The following is a 24,254-nucleotide window of genomic DNA, read 5'->3' on the forward strand; positions in this document are numbered from 1 at the left end:
TTTGTTCTGCAAGCTCATGACAAGACATTAATTTTCATTTTGAAAGTGATTACATAGCATAAAAATAACGTAATATTAAAAGAAGGTGGGGTTTTTGATATAATGACAGTGGATTGTTTTGCTTTTTTGGGGGCTTGTTTTCAGGCTATAGGGTTAAAATGGTATATCACTTTGGACTTGAAACGTCTTTCTGTACAAGGTAGAACTCAGCTTTAGATGAACAGTGTTGGGGGTGGTTTCAATAAATTTTAGTAGTTAGTTTTTAGAGGAGGGGTCTGTTTTGCAGTATAAACTTAGTTGTGTCATTTTTTGGGGGGGCGGTTGTGGTTTTTGTTCTTAACCTTTTCTGTCTTGTTAAATAAAAAAAATATTTCAGAGTTAACATTTTGTGTCCCATTTTTATTTCATTCATTACTGGGTTTACCCCAGATATGCTGGATTTTGGGTGCTGCAAATTGTTAAAGAATACTGCCAGTGTGGTTGGAAGGAAAACAGCTGTTCCAGAAAACATCTCGGTCTGAGAGGTGATGAAGTACAGTGACTAAATGATGTGATTCAAGAGGCACAGTTAAAGAAGGGAAGTGGCTCTCGTGTGATCAAGTTGAGGAATAGAAGCTGAAACAGCTTTTGCTCAGGTGTTTCATTAAAATGTTATGGCATAAAGTGTCACTTCTCACTTCAGTGTTTTGATGATTAAAATTTCGTGTATATTTGAAAAGGAGTGAGCTGGATTCTTGAGCCTGCTGCCAAAAAGGGTGCTGCTGCAAAGGAGCCCCAGGGTAGAGGTGGTTTTTGTTTGGGTTTTTAATTTTTTTTTTCTTCTTTCCTTTTCCCTAAAATACATTTCCTCACCTGATGTTACTTAGATAACTGTCTTTGCACATGTTTTGAGCGATGGGAATTGGTGGAATGTTTTGTGTTTGAGCTTCATTAAAAATGGGCAAGATCAATTGAAGAACTGAACTGCTGAAGTCTCCTATCCCAGTATGACTCAGTGAACTCTGTTTGAATTAAAGTATTGAATTCTTCATTTCTTAAGACATTGGGAAAAAAAGTAAAAGAAAAAGTAACTCTTACTGACCCAGCTGAACTTAAACTTGATTCAGAGTTAGTCTCTGATGTGTGAGAAAGTGAGCAAACAAAACTACTTGGCTTGTAGAGAGGTGGTAGGAAGGGAAGGAGGATCAGATGTCAGGATATGCCACAGCCAAAGGGAAGAGGAAAGGTGAGGGTGTGGCAGGTGCACTGAATTTACACAACATACACATGCAGTGCTGGACAGATTTTTTTAACGAATTGGTTTGCATGTTTGAAGGACTGCCAGATTTTTTGGGTTTCTCTGATTTGTTTTTTTTTTCTTAATAGGGGATGCAAGGTTGTACTCGTTATTCCAACTGTCTTGAATTCAAACTTAAAGCTGCAAGTGAAAGACATTTTGGTCCTGTGGGCAGTGTGTTGACTCTTCTGGTCCCTCAAAAAATGATACAACAGGATTTCTTTCAGTTTGGTACAGGAAAGTTAAGTTTATCAGCTGTGCAGTTTAAGAAATGTCAGATGTAAACTATCATGTTACTAATGTGTTCATTACAATCTGCTGGTTTTAAAGGTGTGACTACTGAGTATTTACCTCTTCTCTGTGTGGATCAACAGTGAAATTCAAAAACAAAGGTTTTCAAATCTTAAAAGATACGACTAAATATTTTTTAGTAACTCATAGCAGAAGCAAACTGTACCATTCCACCTTTTTCAAGTAATTTATGTAATTATTTTTGGAAACGTTGTGTTATTAGGTACCAGGAATTTTAATTGTGATTCTGCTGAAAATAATTATGGATGTTTAATTTTTAGAAAGTTGTGGTTTATTTCCAAAGACAATGGCAACAGTATGATTTAGCAAACAGAATGTGAAATAGCAGCCCCAGAACCTGTGGAGTCTTAGAGTGGGGGGAACGTATCTTCTGTAGCTGACATGATGACATTGAGAAAGTCATTCTTCATATTCACCACAACAGTTTCTTTAATCTGGAGTTCACGTCCAAACAAGCACTAAAAAAAGGGCCAGGACCCTTGAGGTGAAAACCACTTCTGGAATGGGCAACTGCAGTTGAAGGTTTCTTGGGAACTTTACTGCTAGCATTTACACCTTGATTATAAAGTTTTAAGAGGGACATTCGCCTGCTTTTTCTGTTCAGGAAAATGCAACATGTGTAGTTAAACCTCTGTGGAATTTTAGTTTGAGACCTGGAGATTCCTGAAAGGAAACCTATGTTCCATATCTGAAGTCATTTTAAAAAAGATTTCAGGAAAATAATTTCATGGTTATGTGCTTCAGCTGCAGTTTGGAGAGACTAATTCTGATGTAATTCCTCAGATTGATCCACCATCTTTTTATATTGCTAGTACAGGGCTTTTTAAAAGATTTCTGCAAAAATGAAACATTTGCATAGACAAAATCAGCTTCTGTAGATGAAGTTCCCAAGAGGCAGCCTGACTTTGTGTGTAGTTGGTAAAGTACAGCCTGAGGACCTAGCTGTGTAAAATTAAGAAGAAACTTCTGAATAAAGCTGAACTGGAATCTATTGCATTCCAGGATAATTCATCCTTGATTACTTTTCCATAAAAAGGGAGAAGTCAGGAAGACTTCTTTGCATTTTGTAACAACAAAAAATATGCTTATAAAATGAGCCATTCTTCTTTGGTTAGTTGTTGTGTGAAGATCTGAGACTAGATGTTAGGATTTCTTAATACAGGATGTGTTCATGCTGCAGTTTAAAAGACATGAGTATACACTTAGCAATAAAATTAACTTTCCAAGAAGTAGGAGGTCTCAGATGGCAGCTACTTTTTTCATGGTAAATGTTAAATTGTTATATTTGGCATTTATTAAGGTGTCATAGTTACAGTAACTGTTTTGGCTGAGATTCTGGAAATGCTTGTATAAAGATTAGGTCTTAAGTACACACACAGTCAGTCTCAAGACCCTGTAATAATTTCTTTTAATATATTATATAAGGTGTTGGTTTAACATCATTTGGCTCACAGTAGATTTCTCTCTTGTCATGATAATTAATCCCCATTTGTTCATAAATAGGCGTTCACCTACAGTGTGTATGCATAAAATGCCCATTGACTAACAAATGGGAATACAGTAGTCACTAAGAGAAACAAAATTACCATTTTATAAAATCAAGTTAAGCCTTTTGTTTGCTTCAGAATTCTGAAAATTTCTGTTCAGAATGCCAGTAGGGGATTAATGAAAGTAATAGGTTAGGTCTTTTTACACTCCATGCATATTAAATCTGTTTTCAGCACTGACAAACCACTGTAAGTCTATGGAAAAAATTATCAGCAAGTAATAGCCCTAAGGTAGCCTAACTAACAAAGAACCATTCTTCTCAAGAGAAGATTTTAAACTCAGATTTTATTGTAATTCTACTTTTCTGTACTGTCTAATGGAAATACAAATGAGACCACTGCCAGAAGGGTTTATTTGGTTGCTCCATTTTACTGTACAAGCACAATATTTTTGTCTGAAGCTCTACTACCCACTGTCTGCCAGACTACACTTGCCAGACTCCTACATCTGGGAGCTTTTGGTGGCTAGCTTTTTCTGGTTTGTTTTTAAAAACAAATAAAAATAAACAGCTCTGACAAATGCATGTTTTTATATTATTAAATTATAGTTTAGTTACATTGAATAAGAAGAGTAAGATGCTGTTGAACAGAAATGTGTTTCATAAGGCTTGACTTTGTAAGGTGCTTTGCCTTGCATTTTGGCCAGAATGGCTTGGAATATTGGTACACTAACTTCATTTGTTGTAGGCAAATAGTGCACATTTATATATATCACATAAATACTGGTAAATATGATTAAGTAAAAATAAAGTATGTACCTTGTACTTAGTTAAAACAGTTAACAATGAGTGTGTAATGAATGTCATATTTTTCTGAAGTGTTTTAGCAAACTTTCAGGTATCTAAGGAAAAGAAAAGATGTCACTTGAGTCTTTCTTCTCTGGACGGTTAATTCAAGTTCAGCAAAGATTTGAATGATTCACAGTTGTTTTTGAATGCAGTGATCAATGAAATGCTTATTTAGGCTATGTAAAATTGCTATTACTACTGCAACAAACATAGTTTTTTAGACTTGAGGAAACTGTCTGGAAATTGTAGAAGGTGGGTTTCCAAATGTTTAAAATTTGGCTTTTTTCCTGTTGCCTTAAATAAAATCACATGCTTGGTCTGTCAGTAGGCACTGTTAGCAAGCACTGATACTTTCAGAAAGCTAAATAGATAAGTGTTGTGATTTTCTCTGGAAGTCACAGCACTTGAAGTTCTACTGGAAAATCGCTGTTTGTAAAGGTGGTCTTTGCACTTGAATACTTCTGGTAAGTTATGATAAATGCCTTCTATAAAAACTAAATTTGGCAGAAGAAAGTTCACTCGTTCTAATGCAGTAGAACACAGCCTTCAGAATAAGGTTTTTCTTCTGAGGATTCCAGAGGAAATTACCTGCTTTTCTTTTCAGCACATCACATATGTGTCATATTTTATTACTGATTTGGTTGCCTACTGTACAAAAGTTACAGTATTTTTTACATAGCAAAGTATGTAAGGAATGTTTTGATGATGCTTTTGTGGGGAAAAAGTCACATACAAGATCTTTCTTCTTGTTTTCAGAGAGCTATTGCCTATCTCTTTCCTTCTGGCTTATTTGACAAACAAGCCAGACCTCTGATGAAGGTAGGATTTCTTGTTACATTTCTGAATAACTGTAGCATGATACTTTGAGTAATTCTTTTTTCCTTTTGCTGATATTTTTTTTTATTATTTACAGCATCCTAATGAAGTTTTTCCAGAGCAGAGAAGTAAGTGTTCTTAGATACTTAGGTTATTATTTCTAAGTATTTGAATTGTTGCATATGGAGGATTTCTTATTTTTATGGATTGGCTCTTTTCCGTATGTTCCTAATGACTGCTAAGACATGAGCAGTAAAAGTCTATTCTGATATTCTGTGTTTTAGAATAAAAATTATGTCTGTTCTGGAGTACCACTGATTTTCTCAGAAATTGTGTTAACTGACTAAGATAAATGTTTTTCATTGTTTAAAAATAAGCAATAAATAGAATGATGCATAGAATCTCTTGAAGTCATGGGAAAACCTTTTGTTAAATTCAGTAGCTTTTTGTCAGAGCTGTCTGTCACCTCCATAAAATATTCATTAATACTATTTTAAACCAAAAGTTTTCTTTGTAACTTTGGTGCTCTAGAAGATTAAAAATTACAATTTTGAATTTTTTAAAATAATAGACAGAGTGGAACCTCTCCTAGTCTGTTCTTTGACCTTAGAGTCCTAACTCTGTCCATACTGTCTTTGGTCTTGCTCCTGAGACACTGTATAAAGTCCCAGATGTCAGTGATATGCCAGTATGTTGATCAGTTCACTAAAATCAACAATTTTATTTTACATAGAACATTTAAAAGATAAGGTGAAAACCTGGTTTTGACTAGTATTTGATATGAACTAGTAGCATGGGTGTGAAATTCTACATTCACTGAGCTGTCGAGTCTCAGATAAACATTTCTGATTATCATTAAAATCTTACAATTTTTCTTCCTTTTTCCTGCTGCTGGACTAATTGATACTTGTTTTTTGGGAGACTCGGTGTCTTTGGAAAGCTGTCTAAGCTATCTGAAATTTTGGAATTTCAGCTTTCAAATGGTACCATGCCTTATTTTTTAACTTCCCTGTATTGTGAAGTAAAAAAGTAGAAGGTGAAAGGGTAGGAGAGAGTTAATCATTAAATAGTTTTAAAATCCAGGGGATGTTTTATGGAAGAACTAAGCTACTATTCTATATGCTTTCAGGACTAAAGAATTCTTTGAAATGCTAGCTCTATCCTGAGGACTGTAAGAACAAATTAGTATAAATGTGTATTTTGTATTTACATCTAAAAATAACACTTTCAATAAGTATCTCTTAAGGCAACTTTGTCTTGTCTATGTATTGCATCTCTGAGAACTTTGAAGTACAAAAACTTAAATTTAGACTTTGGAAAGTTTCCAGAATAGTTTTTTCAGCAAAATATGCTTTCACAACTGCAAACATGGAAAATCACACAGCCCGCTAGTAGTATCTGTGGGTAAAAGTCCCCTGTATTCTTTCTTTCTGCTAAGTTTTGCATCTTTACATTAAACTCCTGCTGTATTATATCTTGGTGTTCTGATTCAATATATATTGTGTTTATCAGACAAGTTTTTGGAGTCTTATCTTTGCCTTTAGTTTATAGATAGCTTTAATTAACTTCACTGGATAAAATGGCTGAGATTTTCTCTACAGTTCAATTTGTAATAAGCTCTCAGGTTTTAATTCTGTAATTTTTTCTTTATTTGAGAGAGATCTTTATGTTATCTAAGTTTGCCTTTTTTTTCTCAGGAGTTGAAATTTATTTGCCTTCAAATAACATTTTGTAATGAATAAAACACTGGATATGCTGAATTAATATGGAACATCTGTTTTCTTGCTGAACTAATTGTGTGAACTCTAGGATAGGTCTTTGTATTTAAATATCCCAAATGTACTAACACTAACGAGTTCCAAAATCACTCAAATTCTGAACATGGTTGTTGCCCACAAAAGACAGTTGTACACATACTTAGTTTATCTTAGATGTGTTATGCTAATAAAAACACTTTTCTTGTAATACTGTTTTTTTTCAGAGCTGCTATTCTTTCATCTTTCACTTTTCAATGTAGATTTCAGTTGTCTCTTTTACTCTGAAATGTATACTTCTGTTTGTAATACCTATACAGTTTTTTAGAGTTGTACACAAGGGATTTCCTTATATAAAATGTTATTTACAACTATAATGTTAAATATTTTATTATAATTGCAGATGGAGATTAGCTTTAAAAAAGATTGTGTAAACTATTAGATTTCCAAGCACTTTGAACACCTGTAAAATATCTTTGTTCTCTGGTATTTAAAACGACAATCCGTATTATGAGGGATGTTTATAACTGCAGTTAAATACGAGGGATTTTTTTTTTTTGGTGATTGTATATGGCTTTCTTGTCTAATCTTGCCTTCCATTAGAAATCCAGTGGGGAGAAGATGGCCGACCATTTCACTTCCTCTTTTATACTGGCAAGCAGTCATATTATTCATTAATGCATGTAAGTATTTTAACTGTAATAAATAATGCCAGCTCCCAGTCAAGTACATGTTATTCTAGTGGTGCCACTCAGGAGCTCCTGAGTTTAGTTATGTTTTCACAGTAGACCATAATACCGCCACTGAAGCTACATGCAATGTATATTTTTCTGTCACAGCATTCATTATTATGGGCATTTTTATGTCACATCTAAGAGAACCTGCTACATAATAGTTCTTCCTTTAATTTTAGGTCCATTTTACAGTTTTGTCTTTGTTCCTGTTTTGAATAGCCTGAACACTTTCATGTAGGCTGTATCTAGTTGGCAGCAAAAGATTAGTAGTAGAGAATGCACATACAACAAAAATGGCTAGTTCTAGCAAAGTTCATTGTAGAATAAAAAAATAGTTCTTTTTTTTTTCCTCTGTGAAGGGCAAAGCTATAGGAAATGTTATTTGTGCTGACATTTAGTGTGAAGAAAATTTGCATTTAAACTGCTTAATTGATTTTTCTAAGGTGGTTCCATTCATGCAAACTTAAGGCTTTTTCTGATTAATATGGTTCCAGGAGTAAAGGATCTGCATCTTTTACCTTTATGAAAAAAACTGTATCTAATAGAACACCACTAGACCCTGAGTCTTGACATGGGTTATGAACAGACCTTTCATATCTGTAACCATCAGTAGCACAAACATTATCTACATCTTTAGAAGAGTCTATGGAAAGACATTCATGTTTCTTACATGTGCTTATAGAAGACAAAAGCATTAATAATAACATAAAATGTAATAATGCAGAAATATTTCATTGGGTATTCATGTCAGATTTTGTTTCCTCATTAGATAGTTATAAGGAGTTAGTTCTGTGGTTAGTCAGTTGTCAGAAGAACAAACTTTATGGTCACAAATTCAGTGCACAGCTTTACTGAGTATAGTGTTTTTATTAGAATGATCTGATATTTATTTGCGTTCTGCGTACCCAAAGGACAAAATCCCCTCTTGTCAGGTACATTTATTTCTTTGGGAGAATAAAAAACACTCCCACTTTTTTTTTCTTTTTTCTTTTTCTTTTTTTTTTTTTTTTTTTTTCTTTTTTTTGTTGACCTTGGGCAAATGAGCTTCTTGCCCTGGCAGAAATGAAATGAATGATAAATGTAGAGAGTGTCTTTGCTGAGTAATGGAGCTGCAGCATAGGCTTTCCACAGAGGTTTTCTCCTGCACAGCCCGAGGCAGCCCGAGGACCCCTGCTGTTCATTTAAATAGGTATGTCAAATCTGCCTCGAAACGCCGCTGGTTTGATCTGTGGTAATATTTGTGAAGGTTCCATATGGACTTGAGCCCCCTGCAGTGCTAAGAAATAATGTACAACGCTTCATGGTGCAGACGCAAATTTTCTCTGAAAAGGGATGCAATGCTGCGTTTTAGCTGTCGGAGAGGATGATGGAGCTGACGCGCTAGGCCTGTCAACTTGTTACACGGATGGGTTGCACGCAGCAAGGCTGTGGAAAATCTGTGCCTTTTAACTTTTCTACTTAATCACGGTTGTAGCATTGCCTTTAGACTGTATGCTACATTAATTCTCTTCCTGCCTTCTGCCTTTCATCCTAAGTTTCACGGAAAAAAGTAAAGCATGCAGGTCTTGTAGAGGAGCCTTATCAAACAGCTGTCATCTGACAAGCCATTTGCATTTGTTTTGGCTGAAACAGAGCAACCCAAGGGCAAGATGTTTTGTTGCATTCCATCATAATGAAGAAATTACAAATTTTACAAGGAGCTCAAGTTTATTTTTAGCTCTTCCTAGCAGTTAGAGTATGCAAGCTTGCCTTGGAAATCTCTGAAAGTATAGTGCACATTTTGTTTCTAAGAGCACCGCAACCACCTTCAAACAAATGGCCTTGACAAATGCATTTTTCATTAGTATAGGATACTTGAGTGTTCTTTAACTGTTTCTGAATATTTTTGTTAAATAGGCTTCTATAAATGTAAATCCATTAAGTGAGATTTAACAGGGGGTTTTTTAAGTCGGCCAAATGAAAGCCAAAATCTGCATGAAATTCCCAACATTGTTTTAGCCACTTCTTAAACTAATGTGTCTTAAATTAATTCAACAAAATGTATTCTTAAGTCTCAAAGCTAATTAATTTGTCCAGAAAAGAGTTATATGTTAGTACAGCCTAGTGTAAGTAATCAATCTGATTTGAGAATGTCTTTTAAATTGCTACATTGAATCTAATAAACAGGGTAAACATATTATTTAGCCTAAACTTGTATGCCATTAATTACTGCATAGGCTCATGTGGAACTTGAATTGTATTACTCGTTAGTTATATAACCGAGCATAGCATTATTGTTTAGTTAGTGCTAATAAATAATATTGTCCATTTACTGAAAATAAGCTATCTTTGTATGTATCATAATTGCCAAAATACATATTTGGCTTTCAATGTGAAATGACCTACCATATATTTGTTACATGCGTTACTGTTTTTGTTCTGCTTGTTGAATAAAGTTTAGCTGTAGGGAAAAGGACAATTTATTTTTCTTCTGATACACAAAAGAATGTTTATTGCATGAAACGCTGTTTCACAAATGTTTGATAGTACCTTTGATCATCATTTAACTGACAAGTTTTTTAGAATAATATAATTTTTGTAATGCGTAGAGCAAGACAAAATGGTATCTTCGTACCATTGAGTACAGGAAAATAGTAATTCCATGTAATCATGCTTATACGTTTTTTAGAAATATCAGGGCTTGTGGATTGAGGTAAATGCTCGAACAATTGAGCATTTTAACTCTGAGAAATATTCCAAAACTTAAAACCCTTCAAAGTGTATGCTGAACTCAAAACACAAGAAACAAAGTAAAGTGCCAAGTGAGGTAAAATATGGGCTCCGCAGAATATCTTAACTCTAATGTTAATAGAATTTTTTTTCCCCAGAAAAATGTCTTTCAGGATTTCCTTTGCTGTTTCTTCCCTATTTTTTTAATGCAGAGTAAAATAATTTTTTATTTTAAGTGTCCTTGTAGAGATCTGAAATTTGATCTCTCTATTAGAAATGGAAGCATTTCAGTACATAGTCAATCTTGTAAAATCAGCTATTTTGATTGTGTAATAGCTGAGTTTACAAGACACACAGATGTGTACAGTCATGAATTGGACTATTGAATCCTCAAGTGATTAGTAAAATCTTCACCTGCCAGCTTTGAAAAAGCAAGTGTTTCTTCAGAAGCTTTCTTTAGCTGTTGGGGAGTGAAGATTTGTCAGATAAATTATTGGGCATTACATGTGATTCCTGATTTTGCAAAGGCTCATCCACATACTTTACTTCACACGTGAGGGGTTCTTTCAGTCTGTTGGCTTTATCTCTATACAGAGATTAGATACATGCATCATTTTTTAAATTTTTTTTTTAGTACTTGAGACCAAAATTTTCTAAGAGTTGCAAGTCCACTTTCATTGCCAGAAATATGTAGGAAATTACATTTAACATTTCTCTTACACTTGGAATTACTTTAAAATGCTACTTTTCAATGTTGCTTGACTTCGTCTCCCATGTAAAGTGTTCTTTGTCTGAATAGACATGATTGCTGTAATTTAACCAGAACAGTTTAAAGGGATCATTTTAATTCTTAAAAGTGCACCTTCTTAGAACTTAACTGGGCTGTGGAGTGTTGGTGTTCTTTGGGATTACCTGGGGAGGGTCTTCAGGAAAATTTTATTGTTGCAGCTGTTCTAAAGCTTTTTGTCATTGTAACTGACAATTAATTTCTGGGGATAAAAATTGGTAGATGGTAACCCATATCTCATTTTATTTGCCTGTGTTTATCAATAGTTTCCAAATATGACAAAATCCTTAAGTCTTCTTTTAACTTATGTCATGTTACCTGAAAATACTTGAGTTGCTGTTTAGAAGCAATTCTGACTGTAGTCAGTCTGCCTTAAGGTCACAACTGTGATAACCTCCCTGTGTCCTTTTTTAAGGAACTGTGTTGTAGCTGTGTTGAGCTCCTATTTATGTATTTTTGCTGACCATACCAATAAATAAGTATGTATGTCAGAAGGTATTGGAGGAGGATGGGTGTTTGTGAGGAGGCAGACAGTGGCTGATTTTGCAGGTAGAGTAGTGACACCCTCTGCCTTTGAAGGCAAGAGGTACGTTAAGAGTAGCAGTAAGGCGAAAAACCTCCTTACACATTTATAAGACCTAATAACCCAGTACCTCTTCTAAGCATCTGACACCAAAAGATCATCTTTGTGCCTGGTTTGACTTCTTCCAAATGCAGAAACTCATGGAGCTCATCAGATTCAATCTCTGAGACTGTTCCAGCTGAGCTCTCCCCAGCTTGCTGAGGGACAGGCGCAGCCCTCCTTCACCTTCTCTTCCCTGGCTCCATGGTCCCAAGCAGAAGCCTCCATACTCATTCTTTTCCATGGTTTAAGTACAGATACCTAAAAATTGCTTGGTGCAGGCACACCTCATGCTCTTTAACCCAAACTCCGTCTGTGCTTTTAATGTATAGGCAATAATTTTTGAAGCCTAATGGTCGGCTCTGAATGGAGTTAAGATTACCAGGGTGATGTGGCATAAATCTTGCCCACAGTAATGATACCATGTCTTGTTTTCTTAGAGGACTACAGTTATATTTGTGAGGTTTGGAAATACTTGAAAATAGAATTTCTGCTCTTTTATGTAATGTTGCCTATGTTTGAGGATAAATAAACTTTTTTTAAGGTGAAAATTTTTCCTAGTTCCTATCTGATATAATTATCTCATGAAAAATAAGGGATTTCTGAAAGGCTTACTGCTATAATATATGAATTCTCATGCTCTCTCAAAAGGGAGGATTTTGAACTTCAAGGTTTTTTAACTGTGGAATTATTTAAAAAATGTTTTGTTCCGCTGTGCCATTAAAAATGTCATCAGTGACCTGCGTCAGAGACTTCAGTGAGTTGTCCCTATTTAAATGCTTTGAGTGCAGCTCAGATAACAATCTGTTCTTTGTTCATACATTTTAAGCACAAATATTTTTAGTGTATGTGCAGGTGTATTTTATATTAGTGAAAAAATCAGCTTGAACAGTAGGTGTTTATAACTAAGCAAGGGACTTCTATTTTGGGGTTATTTTTAAGCTGTTGCAGAAATTTCACTGCATTCTGTTATAAATCCCAGTTTTATGTTGAGAACTAGTATTTCATTAGTTAACATGTGACAGCAAAAGAGCTGCTGTTTCATGTTTCTTCCTTTACTGTTTTTTTGAAAGTAATACAAATTAAAAACCCAAACCATTCTTTCTTGTCCCTGCTAATTCTTACGCTGTTGTTTCTCTCTAGTATTTGCTAAAAGTCATAATAGTGTGGTATAGGAAAGTGACTCTAAGCTTTCTATTTCACTTGTAAACAAAAGTAAATTATTTGGCATAGAAGTACTTGGTTGTAGTACAACTGGCCTGTTCTTTCAATCTAATTTATAGTTATGTCTCCAAATGCTCCTATCTACCTTTTCATTTGGATCACTGTTGTAATTAAGAGTATTAGATGTTATATTTTTGAACAAGTAGTCTTCATTACTTTCTGAACTGAAAAAACCCCCTAAAAATACTTTATTTAAAGCATGTTTCTTGTGTAATATTTTTACTGTGACTTTTATGAGTATTTTCCCTTTTTTTTCTTTTTTCCTGAAGTACTTAATCACAGTCACACCACAGTTTGAAAATAATAACATAGCTAAGAATTTTGAGAAAACTATTTAAAAATGCTGAAAATTCAGCATAAGTACATCTGCACCCTTGAAAGAACAGAAATTCTTACTATAGTAAATGTGCAACTTTGTGTCCATGTAGACATGCCAGGGTAAGAAGTTGTGACTGATACCAAACCCACCAGTAAATCTGACACTTCTACATGTACAAAAATCCTAGCTAAATGAAATTGAATAAGTCTTAAACCTTGTCAGTATTTTGAGGAAGTCAAACCAAAATGTGAATGCACTGATGAATTATTGTCCAGCACGTTTTAGAGTTGCATTCGTCATACAAATGTAGTTGTCTTTCTGTATACAGTTGAGATTTTTTTTTACAAGCATATATAAGAAGGCAAAAAACACTGTTGCAGAATTCAGAATCAATTCTTTTGAACTGCACATATTTTTTTTTTGTCAGCGCTCTGCTTGTTTTCTGACCTCTGTACTTTAAGTGTTTGAAAAGAAAAACCACATAAACATGTGTTTTAAGTAGCAAAATTTAAATATTAAAAGAAAAAATCTATTTAAATACTTCATATATATTTAAGGAAACATATGAAAAATTGCTGAATGTTCAGAAACATCAAGACCAATTGATAGCTCAAGACCTTCCTCTTCAGAAGGAAAAAAGGTAAGCTTGCATTTAGAATGTATATTGGTAGTAGTTTTCTTAATGTGCTTTCATATTCTGTTTTGGCACTTCTGGTAGTTCCCCACCCTACCTGCCTCCTATTCCACAAGCACATTTTCAGGCTTTGGCTCTATGCCTTGTGTAATATTTGTATGGTAATTCCATGTTGAAAAGTTTTACCAGATACGTGTGGAGTACTTACTTCTCATTGTTAGAGTAGGGAAACCCCATCTATTTCTCTTACTCTTTAATCTCCGTCTGCTCTTTTAAATATTCTTTGCCTTATAAAAGTTCTGAAGTGTGATTTGAAAATAAATGGGAAATATCCAGAATTCTATCCTTCTGTATGAAACATATGTATATTCATATATATGAATGTTTATGTATATATACATATAAAACATACATTCTGTATAAATTTTTCTAATTGTCTTTTATTAAAGCATTTTGAAAAAAGGAGGTAAACTTTTTATAAGAAAACAAGGGCTTTTAAAGTACCAACTACATTGTTCCTGCTTTAAAAATCTCAAGACCTAAGGCTGAGCTCTTTAATAGTCTTTAATTGCACTTCTTTAATATTTTAACTTACCAGTATTTAAATTTAAGAGTCTCAAAATACTTAAACTCTCTATTTTTCTTCTAATGGCTTTGAGCAGAAATCATCAAAACCTAGTAGTTTTAGAAAAGCTCATTTGGCCATATTTCTTTAATTATCACCACTGTTAGTAATTGAATTTAGTGTCTCTTTTTTTCTGTTTAACTTCTCTGGTATGCACAGCAATCTCGTCATCTAGTTAGCCACTGGACAGAAAAGATCCATGTCAACCAGAAGCTATGGAAAATCTGCAGTTGTTGGTTTCTGAGTGTATCCAGTCAGGATGTGCTTTCAAGTGCTGTTTGCTCCTCTTACACTGTATTATAACTTTTATTTTGAGATTTCTTGCATGGATTTTATATTTAAAAATTAGGTTAAGCAGGTGCTTAAAAGAAATAGATGCAGCTATGAAGTTTTGGTGTAGGCATTTACTGCTTTTCTGTATAGTTACTTTTTTCCAAATCCCAAGTTGTTTTTATCTTTGTTCTTGCTGCGTATTTTCTAGCCAGATTTATGCATTGCTCCAGGAGCACATCATGTTGGTTTGTCACTTCTTCATTTTAGCCATTTGTTATTTATGTTAGGAAGAGAAAGGATTAATTTGCTGTGATGATTTCAATTTCTTAAATAACAGAAGTTCATGTTTCTTCATGATATAAATAGCATTCTGTGACCCACAGAATGTTTTATTATAGATTCCTGTTAGGTTCTGAGCAGACAAGAGAACAAATGAATTTAGTTTCTTGCTGCATGCTGCTGAAAAATAGCCTGACTCCTTACAGAGCACAGCCAGTGGATTTACTGATGTGAAAAACGACCTAAAGCTAGTCAGAGATGAAAGGTTTTTTCCCCTGTTAGGTTTGTAAAGCTCAGAGAATTTAAAGGATTTTTGAGACTTACTTCTCACGCTGGATATGGTACTTCCTCTGAGATTAGTCTGGATAGGATAATTTATTTCCTAAGTGTGGGTAGAAGGTTGGTGGGAAGGGCTGTTTTTTTGGTTTGAGTGGCATGGAGTTTGTTGGGGTTTGGTTTGGGGTTTTTTCCACAGAAGATAACCTATTGTGAATATGTTCTGTAATATTAACTGTAGGGTTAAGACCTAAACTGCTTCAGGTTTATAGCTTTTTACATGCAAGAAATTTTTTCCAGCTTCAGTGGAAGTAGCAAGTAACAATATGTAAATGTAATATATACTTGAGTTTGTCAGGATTGGAAGCTTTTTAAAATCATGGTTAAAATCTGCATTGTTTCTTAATAATCCTTTCTTGTGTCCTGACTCAGAAAAACATTAAAATGCATGTTTGAGAAGTAGTACTTCTTAGAAACACCTTCAGAAGGAGTGTTTTACTGGATCACAGCTTCCTTAATGCTGCTGAAAACACTGTTTCTAAAAAACCGGGGGAGTTAAGGCAAAAATGTAACTAGCTCCTTAAATTTACTTGATAATGTTGGTATGTATGTTTATGGCTGTTTAGTTGGTCACTTCATATCATACATATTTCAAAGATTCGCTTCAAACATTGGTTTTCCTTTGTGTTAGCATCTCTGTATGAGGCTGTTTCCTTAGAAATTTCTGCTTTTGCTAGCATCAGTGCAGTCACTGTGCTGAGTAGCTCAAGATTACACAGTAGATAGAATACAGGGTGTCACTGCTATGTTAGTACTTTGACTATGCTTACTGCTAATGCCATTCTTTATATTGATCAGAAAAGTAAAGACCAATGGCAGAAGAATTTGATTTTAACATTCTGCCTTTGATTTTACTCTTTGCTGCTAGTAAACCAAATTTTTCCTGGCAGGAGGCTTTTAAAAGTAAGTCATAAGTAGAGGGGAAGATCACTTCCTATTGCAGTGTTACTCTAATTCAATCTCAGACTTCAATAATATGAATAATGCATAGCTGATACTCATAATGGTCATGTGGTTAATTGAATACATGAAGTTACCATACCTTTGAAAAGGCAGATCTTTTAAAATCAACGTAGGCCTTCTCATGTTTACTATAGGAATGTGATCTGCATTCATTTGTAATGGAAAATGTATTTCTGAACGAAGACTGACTGGATGTGTGGTCTTTTGTGATGTAACTCTAATTGCATGGTTAATTAAATGAAGAATATATGTGATATTTTAAACAGAAACCTGGCTGGCAGCAGATGGCTGACTAAGATTGAATTGGAAGAAATGTTGTTAGAAAAAGTGTCAGATGATGATGTAAGTAATCTTCCCAATCTTAAAGAAGCTTGTATCTTAAAAACATGGACTCTTGGTGTGGTTTTGGATACTGGAAAGGTATTATGCAGAAGCAGGTGCTCTTCAAAATTGGAGTTTTCTGTCTTCTGATGAAGTCTGTATACGTACTGTTACATTCATATTGCTTTGAAGTGACTTGTGTTGATATTTATCTAGCACAATAGAGAACTCTTAAGAACTTTCAATTGTTACTACCATAATTTAGTTTTTCTCCTGGCAACATTGTGAGACCTAGAGCACTTGTTCCTTGTTATCTAATTACGTGGTCAGGAATGGGGTATAAGAACTTATTATAGAAATAGTCATTTATTGTAGTTACAAATGAAAAGTAGACAGAGCTAGAAGCTCTGTTACTAATTGTAGAGAAGAGGTAAATATTCAGCGTGAGGAAATGGAATGGATTTGTACAATAGTAAACCTGCATAGAGATAAGTTATTTAATGTTAAGGATGATGTGGTAATGGTAGAAAAATCACAGAGGGCTTACTAGAAATAAGGAGTCCTTTTTCTTAGTAATTGACTATAAAATCAAATAACAGAAACAAGACACGAAGCTGTATAGATCTGTGGTTTGATACAAAAATCTCCTGTTACATTCTCCTTGTTATGAATATGGTGGGAGAGGGGAGAGTTTTGCAGTTTTCCTGCAAACTGTATCACTCTGTGGGTTTGGAGTCATCCTTTACATCTATCTCTGAGGATAAGACTATTCATCCTAATAGTCATATACTTTTGTCTCACTCAGAGCTTTCCCCTACAGTCCCCTGAAGAGCATTAGATTTTGTAACAGCAAGTTCAGTCTATATGCCCAGCTTTTGAAAGCTTGAATATGACAGTACCAGAGAATGTAACTGTATTTGTCTGAACATTCCAAGTGTTTTCTCACCTACAAGCAGTGCTCCTCAATCTTGTCTGTCCTGTGAACAACAACTTTGCAAAAACAGCATAACAGCAGCAAACATGTGCTTTGCTCAGTTGTCATCTGGAACAGTGGCATGTGATGGCTTCTTTGTCTGTGGGGGATGTAGAAAGGTGTTGAGCAGACTGTGGACCATAAGCATAAGTCAGAAGTAGTTGTTGTAAATTCTCCATCCTGATAATAGCCAGGAGACTTTATCTTGCCCACAGTGGAAGCCGTTAAGTCTTTGGTATTTTCAGTATTTGGAATGGCTATTCTTCCTCTCCTACTGTCAGGTCTACCTGCCAGCCAAACAGTTTGGTGTTCTTCACTGCTTGGTTTTAATACATTCTACATCTGTAAAAGTACGTTGCAATAAACTTAAAAAAAACCCCAACCAGCCAAAAATCTACACCAAACCCTTATACATACTGGCCTCTCCCATGCAGGACCACAAAGCCTCAGACTATAGTAAAAAACATTGTTTAAATATATTTGAAATGGCTCAGTATAAGCTGCTAGTCTTACCTGCTCAAATTCTTACCTTTTGCCACTGCAACAAAAATTTCAGTGGTGTTTACATTATTAAACAAAATCAGAGCTATTGATTTTTTCCCTTTGCACTCTCCAAGTGAAAACTGTTGGAAGCTTTCTACTTCTATAGCCTCTATAATTTCTACAATTTTGCATTCTGCTCTTCAAAGGCTTTACCAAAGTCTGTGTCATATTGTTAGGTAGAAATAGTTTTCAAGTGATGTCAAAGTTCCAGGAACTGTTTTTAAGTTACAAGAAAAGTAGTAGTTTTGTGCTAGAGAAGTCTCTGGTAACAGAGAGAAGAACAAATACTTGAAATATAGCTTGTAAGTAAAAACAAAAACAAAAACAAAAACAAAAAACAAAAAAAAAAAAAAAAAAACAAAAACAAAAAAAAAAAACTTCAAAAGTCATGTTATGATATCTATCTATGAAAAATCCATTTTTTATGGTATGATACCTTTATGTCTGGTTGACAGCTGTCTGGAGCTCCCACCAGTAACACTTGGTAACAGGACATCCCAGCTTTTGGCACAAATGGGTTAACACACTGGTGTTACTCTTTAATCACATGTTGAAGAACTTTGGAGGGAAGTATAAGGGGGAAGGAGAACCACACAGTAGCGAAGGATAATTTATTTCAAGAGGTTGCCCTTTAAGTCAAGTATCTCTTGAATTTTTAAATACCTTGATTGTTCAGTTTTAAAGGAAATCATAAACATTAAAGTAATTCAGCTTGAACAGCCAAAGATAGGCATTTTTGTATATGTTATGAAATATGATCATTTATGAGATTCAGTTCAGTGAAATAAAATTATTTCCAAATCAGTGAATATGCTGACTTATTAAAAAGCAGGTGAAAATCTTTTCCTTTTCCTATTTTAATAAAGCAATAATAAAGTAATTAGACATCCCCCAATGTTTGGTTTTTTTGTGGGTTGTTTTTTTTTTTTTTTTAAGTGAGATGAACTTCATTCTAATACAATAGTCCTTTATTTAAAAGGGTTTGGTTATGCTTTGGAATAAAGTTTCACTGTTTCCTGAAGAAAGAACTAGATGTCTTTAGTCACACAGAAAAATGATGCAACTGCATGCTGTTCTTAAATCAGCATGTAGGTGCACAGTGTCATCTTGTCAGAAATCATCAATAAAAGTGAAGTAGGAAAGATCCATTAAATAAAAATAGAAAGTTTTCGCAAATGCAATTACACTTGCATACTTTAATGAAGTCTTGTTTTCTTACAGTATTCAAGATTTATTCAACTCTTACAAAAATTGGTAGCATTGCCATGTGCTGACATCGAGGAGAAGTACATACAGAAGTTTTCCAAAGAAGTTCCTGTGCAGTTGCAGAAGGTGGTTATTGAGCCCTTGCAGTATGACGAACGAGGAGTGGCCTTCAGCACTGGGGAAGGTAATAACTCCAAGTTGATTGGTAATGATGCAGACTTTGTTTCTCTTCAAACTGCTTTCTTTATAGTATGTACAGCACTGCTGAAAGTGTCACTACTTCATTTTATATGCTCATATATGTGTATACTGCATGTATTGCTGTTAGTGATGTTATGGAATACCAAGTTAAGACTTGGACTGGTCAGAAAGTAAGAGTTTTTGGCCCGGGTTCCTATTCTCTATTTTTTATATATGTATTTCTACACAGTGATAGCTCTGCAGAGACAACTCCATTGTGTTACAGGTTACAAAAGGACTTCCATTTTTGGCCAGAGCTGACTGCTGAACATAAAGAGTGGAGGACTGCAGGAGCATAAACACATATGAATAATTCCATGGATATAACCATGTTGTTGCTTAGTATAAAAACGGCATGCTTAGACTACTGAGTAACCTTTATCATGACTTTTGTAGGCAGTCCAGCAAAGGGGAACTTGGAAGATGCAAAGAATAAATAGCAAGGCATTTGGATATTTACAAACAGTCTAGGAAAATGTGAAGAGGAAATTTCTAAATATTACAGGACAGAGGTGGATAATGGGATATTGACCGAAATGGAGGAGATGTTAGAGAAAAGACACAAAGGTCTTTGTGTCTTCTAAACACAAGCTGTTACGTTTTTGTTGGAGAGACACACCGCTGGAAAACAATATAATATAGGATATGAGTGATTGCATAGAAAAAAAATAATGTGGCAGCAACACGTTCAGGAAAGGCTGATGACTTTCAGGACAAAGCATGTGTTCACGCACAGTTTATGCTGTACGTTTAAGAGGAATCTTAGAAATGGTGGGAATTATGCAGCAGGCAGCAGATGATAATAAGAACAAAGGTCACAGAGAATTTGAGGGGCAAAATGGCTAGAGAGCTCTGCTTTACCTGGGTTGTCTTCAAGATTACATGACAACAAAGAGATGTGAGAGCACCAAACCGTGATTTAATTTGCACTGGTTTTCAGTAGTATCTTCAGAACAGTAGTTAGTGAAGTTTGATAAGCATGCAACCTGTGTGATTTAAGAAAACCCACCAGGTTTAATAAGTTCAAAACCAATCTTGTTTGTGCCCCATCACCCCCAAAATGATGAAGAATGTCTTATTTGTTTCATAATTCCTTTATCAGAATGATTGCTTCCTTTGTGCTGAAGAAGATTGGTTTCCCAACACACACTTCTCCCCCACTTAATAGACATTGATTAAAATATATTGAAAGATAGTGTTCTTTGTTTGCATTTTTTTTTGTTACCTCAGCTTGTAAAACCTAACAGCTGGCACAGTATAAATGTGTTGAGATTTGTTTAATTACTTGGACACTTGAAGTTCTGTAGAATATTGAAGTCTCATAAAAGATTTGGTTTAATTCCTTTAAGGTAAAAGAAAAACTGCAAGTGCTACTGCAGTAGTTTATGACAATGGAACTGGAAAAATTACAATAAATGGAATAGACATTTTGCATTACTTCCCAGTGCTGCAGGACAGGTAAGAGCACTATGAAATGCTGTATTTTTACTGTGCTTAAATTATTCCAGCAAAAGTGACACCATACAGTTATTTGTTGGTGCTGTGTTGATTCTGTGTTCTTGTCTCTGTATAACTATCTATTTAAAAAAAATGTGTCTTCCATTTCCTCCTAATTTTCAGGAGTTTACTGATAGGCAAGCCTTCCTCTGTGCTTCTTGCCTCACCTTTTCTGAAGAGATGCAAAAACCAAGAGCACAGACTGTTTCAATAGTTCAAATTTTAGTCCCCTTAGAAAGGGTTTGAATTTTATTTTAAAAATAAATAATAAACGTTGTGTTTAAGTGTTTTGCAAGAGATTTGCAAATTGCATGCATGTGTAATTACTCTGGTATACAGTAACATAGTGAAAGCAAACAAGGTCAGGCTTTTCGTTTAAAGCTTCAGATTTTTGAGGATGTGCACAGTCTGATACAGAGAAGATTTCTCATTAGGCTGACATAAAGTTTTGATTCCTAATGTTATTTTTATTTTTATTTTATATTTGATTTTTAAGCTCAGGAGTAGAGGGAGGGATTGCTTAGTTTCAATATTCAGAGCTGATCCATCCTGGCATCCTTAGAGAAGTAGTGGAATAAAAGTAGATGTGAAACTGAACTTAGCATTGGCATTTGGAATATGCCCCTAGCTGCTAATTTCTGTTGATTTGAATGAGAGATGAATGCGTATCTGGATCTCTGGAAGCCCAAAAGTTAACTATATTTTTGTTAAACAAAAGAAGAAATGTGCGTAGCGTGGAACTTTATGCACATGAATCTTTTAAATTTTTTTTCTCTTTTTTCCCCTGTAGGGAACAGTTGTTGTTCCCTTTCCAGTTTCTTGGCAGAATTGGAAAACATGATATGGTTTGCACAGTCTCTGGTGGAGGAAGGTCTGCACAGGCTGGAGCAATACGTTTAGCCTCTGCAAAAGCCTTAAGGAGTTTTGTGACAGAAAAGGAGGTGGAATTCATGAGGCAAGGTAGGAACTGAAATTATTTCAATGTTTCTTAATGTGTTTCTGGTAATTAACAGAATTAATACAAGGATCGTTAAGGATCAGATTTGAGTAAATAATCCCAGTGAAACCTTGTATATTGTATGAAAGGGATCTGCATTTATTTATAGACTGTTTTCTCTTGTTTCCTAGCATCCTTTGTGTACATTTTGGATGACTTCTCAAGCGTTTTTCCATCTGTTCATGACCTCTTTTAGGTCTATTAACCAGCTTATATTGCCTCAACATAGAATCACAGAACATGAATGTGTATTAACTACTAAATTAATCTGGATCAGACATTAGTGAGCTGGAAGGTACCGAGATCATGGTTTGTTTTACTTGGCTGGTCGTGTCTTGTTCATGTTTTAAAAAGTTTTCTTCTGCAACGTAAATGCTGGAGGGTTGGCTTTGAAGAGAGAGTAATGAATATAAACGTGCTGCATGCAACTAGCCAAACCAAGGGAGCTTCTTTCCTCTCTTGCATTATTTTGTGTTTGCAAGTTACCTAGGATAAGATAGAGTTTATTTAGATAACTGCAGGATTTGATGCTTCTTAGTGATGAGATATCCATGCTGTTTCAGCAAATGCAGAGTTATGAACAGTGAGCTTTTAACTATGCTCTTTCTGGACTAGTAGCAAGAACACCTGCCTGTATTAGTGACAGAACAGCTGTGATTTTTTTCACTCTATTGCCACCCATGAAACCAAAGCTGTCTTCATACTTTGCAGCAAGTTTCTTTGACTGTACCTTTTCAGCACTGGCAAGTTGGACTTGCTAGAAAAACCTTTGTAAATAGACATTGTAATGAGTTTGGTGTCCTTACTGAGATTAGCATAATTCTGAACGTGTTTGGGACATTGCCAAACAGACTTTTAAGTATATTTATATATATATAAATATATTTGTACTTATATGTAAATATACCACAAAACAGTGGTCTTCATGATGGGGAGTGTGCAGCTGATCCACTGGGACTCAGTAAAAATGTGCTGTATATAATTCATAAGTGAATGAATACATATATTTGGGAGTACATGCTCAAAAATACTTTAAGGACTGCATGATCAAAAAAGTTTACAGACCACTGCTTTAAAGACTTAAAGCAATATGGGTAGATTAAAAAGAATGGGTGGTTATTTTAGTGATGTGTAAAGGAAAATATGAATGAAATTCAGTTGCTAAAGAGAAGTTAAGATGTTAGAGGGTCTGATGACGCCCCTTTCAGCACTTGTGGTTCTGAACCTTTTGCCCTCTAGGTGATACAAATCATACTGTTAATGAAAGTCAATTATTTGCTCACAGGTGGTATACCTGTAATATTAACTAGTAGCAGTAAATAAATGGGTGCATTTCTGTGTTTTGTAGCTGGATTACTAACAGTTGACCCACGTGTGAAGGAACGAAAAAAGCCTGGTCAAGAGGGACCCAGACGGAAATTCACCTGGAAAAAGCGATAGGTCTTGAGTATTGAAAAAGTGACAAAGTGCTACCAAAACTTCAAAACGTTTATGATTTAAAACTGTTGTATGAATATATTTAGTAATAAAGACTTTTTTTTTCCCTTTATAATTATTGTCTTCTGTTTTAAAAGTAACAAACAACTCTAAATTTATTTAAAATTGTGGAAAATCGTGGTGTAATTTGATGGAATGCTAAGTCTAAAATAATCGTCCAAGTGCCAACTTTGCATCTTAACTCAAATGAAGTCAATAACGATTTATGAAACTATTGGTGGATTATAACTTCTAAAAATCAGTCTATTTGTTTAATGATTTGGTAGTTTAAAATCTGAAATTAGGCAGCTCCTAACCAGGTATTTTGGATATCTTCGATGTGCCTCCCTTTCTGCCTCGCAGGTATCTGACGATAAGAACAACTTCCTGCCTAAACTGTGTTGAAGTTGAGAAGCCAGTGAGAATAGGACTGACAATTGAGAGGATGTTGAGAGAGGAACTGTCACAGAAGATAACCTTTGCCTGTAGAATCAGTTGTCTCCAGGATGCTTCCCCAGGTTAGGTAGGGAGTGATTCAGAACAAGTACCTAAAATTAGGTTCTCTGAATCATCCTCTGGAGGAGTCAGTTTTTCTGTTCTTCCCCCAAATGCAGGAAGAGCTGGAGGGATTAAGCTGAAGTTGTCTTTTAGAACATTCTTCTCCACCCCTTAAATCTCAAGGGGCCTGTTCAAGGAGGCGTGTTCCGAAAATGGCTAATGCACAAAGATAGCATTGGACTCTTTGCCAAATACAGTCATAACTTTTCTGTTTTAAAATCAGAAGCAGGAGGTGATGACAGTGCTGCCCACCTCTTGTCTATAATTGTAGCCTTCCAGAATAGATTAGTGGTTACAGTGCTCACCCAGAAGCTTAAGGTTTTGGTTTATTGCCAACTTCCTACCTGGGACAGAGGTCAAATACTTTCAAGAAAGAGCATATCCTTCATCTGTCCTGTAGGAAGAGGGCCACAGCAAAAAAGAAGATAAAGTTTCTCACCAGGAA

The 24,254-nt window shown here is 34.9% G+C and overlaps 1 protein-coding gene across 2 annotated transcripts in view; it reads left to right on the forward strand.

The window, feature by feature from the left end:
- MRPS9 (mitochondrial ribosomal protein S9) overlaps positions 1-23,323 on the forward strand; it is a 34,166-nt gene extending 10,843 nt beyond the window's left edge. For both annotated transcript variants that reach the window (XM_066176653.1, XM_066176654.1), the window contains 9 exons: positions 4,680-4,742; positions 4,837-4,867; positions 7,097-7,176; positions 13,446-13,528; positions 16,265-16,340; positions 19,057-19,225; positions 20,631-20,739; positions 21,569-21,738; positions 23,124-23,323. In XM_066176653.1, coding sequence (XP_066032750.1) covers positions 4,680-4,742; positions 4,837-4,867; positions 7,097-7,176; positions 13,446-13,528; positions 16,265-16,340; positions 19,057-19,225; positions 20,631-20,739; positions 21,569-21,738; positions 23,124-23,215 — 873 coding nt within the window. In that variant the 3' untranslated portion in view covers positions 23,216-23,323. The remainder of the gene's footprint in view (positions 1-4,679; positions 4,743-4,836; positions 4,868-7,096; positions 7,177-13,445; positions 13,529-16,264; positions 16,341-19,056; positions 19,226-20,630; positions 20,740-21,568; positions 21,739-23,123) is intronic.
- The last annotated feature ends 931 nt before the right edge of the window (positions 23,324-24,254 follow it).

Source organism: Chamaea fasciata, unplaced genomic scaffold (genome assembly GCF_029207755.1).
Source record: "Chamaea fasciata isolate MVZ Bird 193981 ecotype frontalis unplaced genomic scaffold, bChaFas1.0.hap1 SCAF_2, whole genome shotgun sequence".
Taxonomy (NCBI): domain Eukaryota; kingdom Metazoa; phylum Chordata; class Aves; order Passeriformes; family Sylviidae; genus Chamaea; species Chamaea fasciata.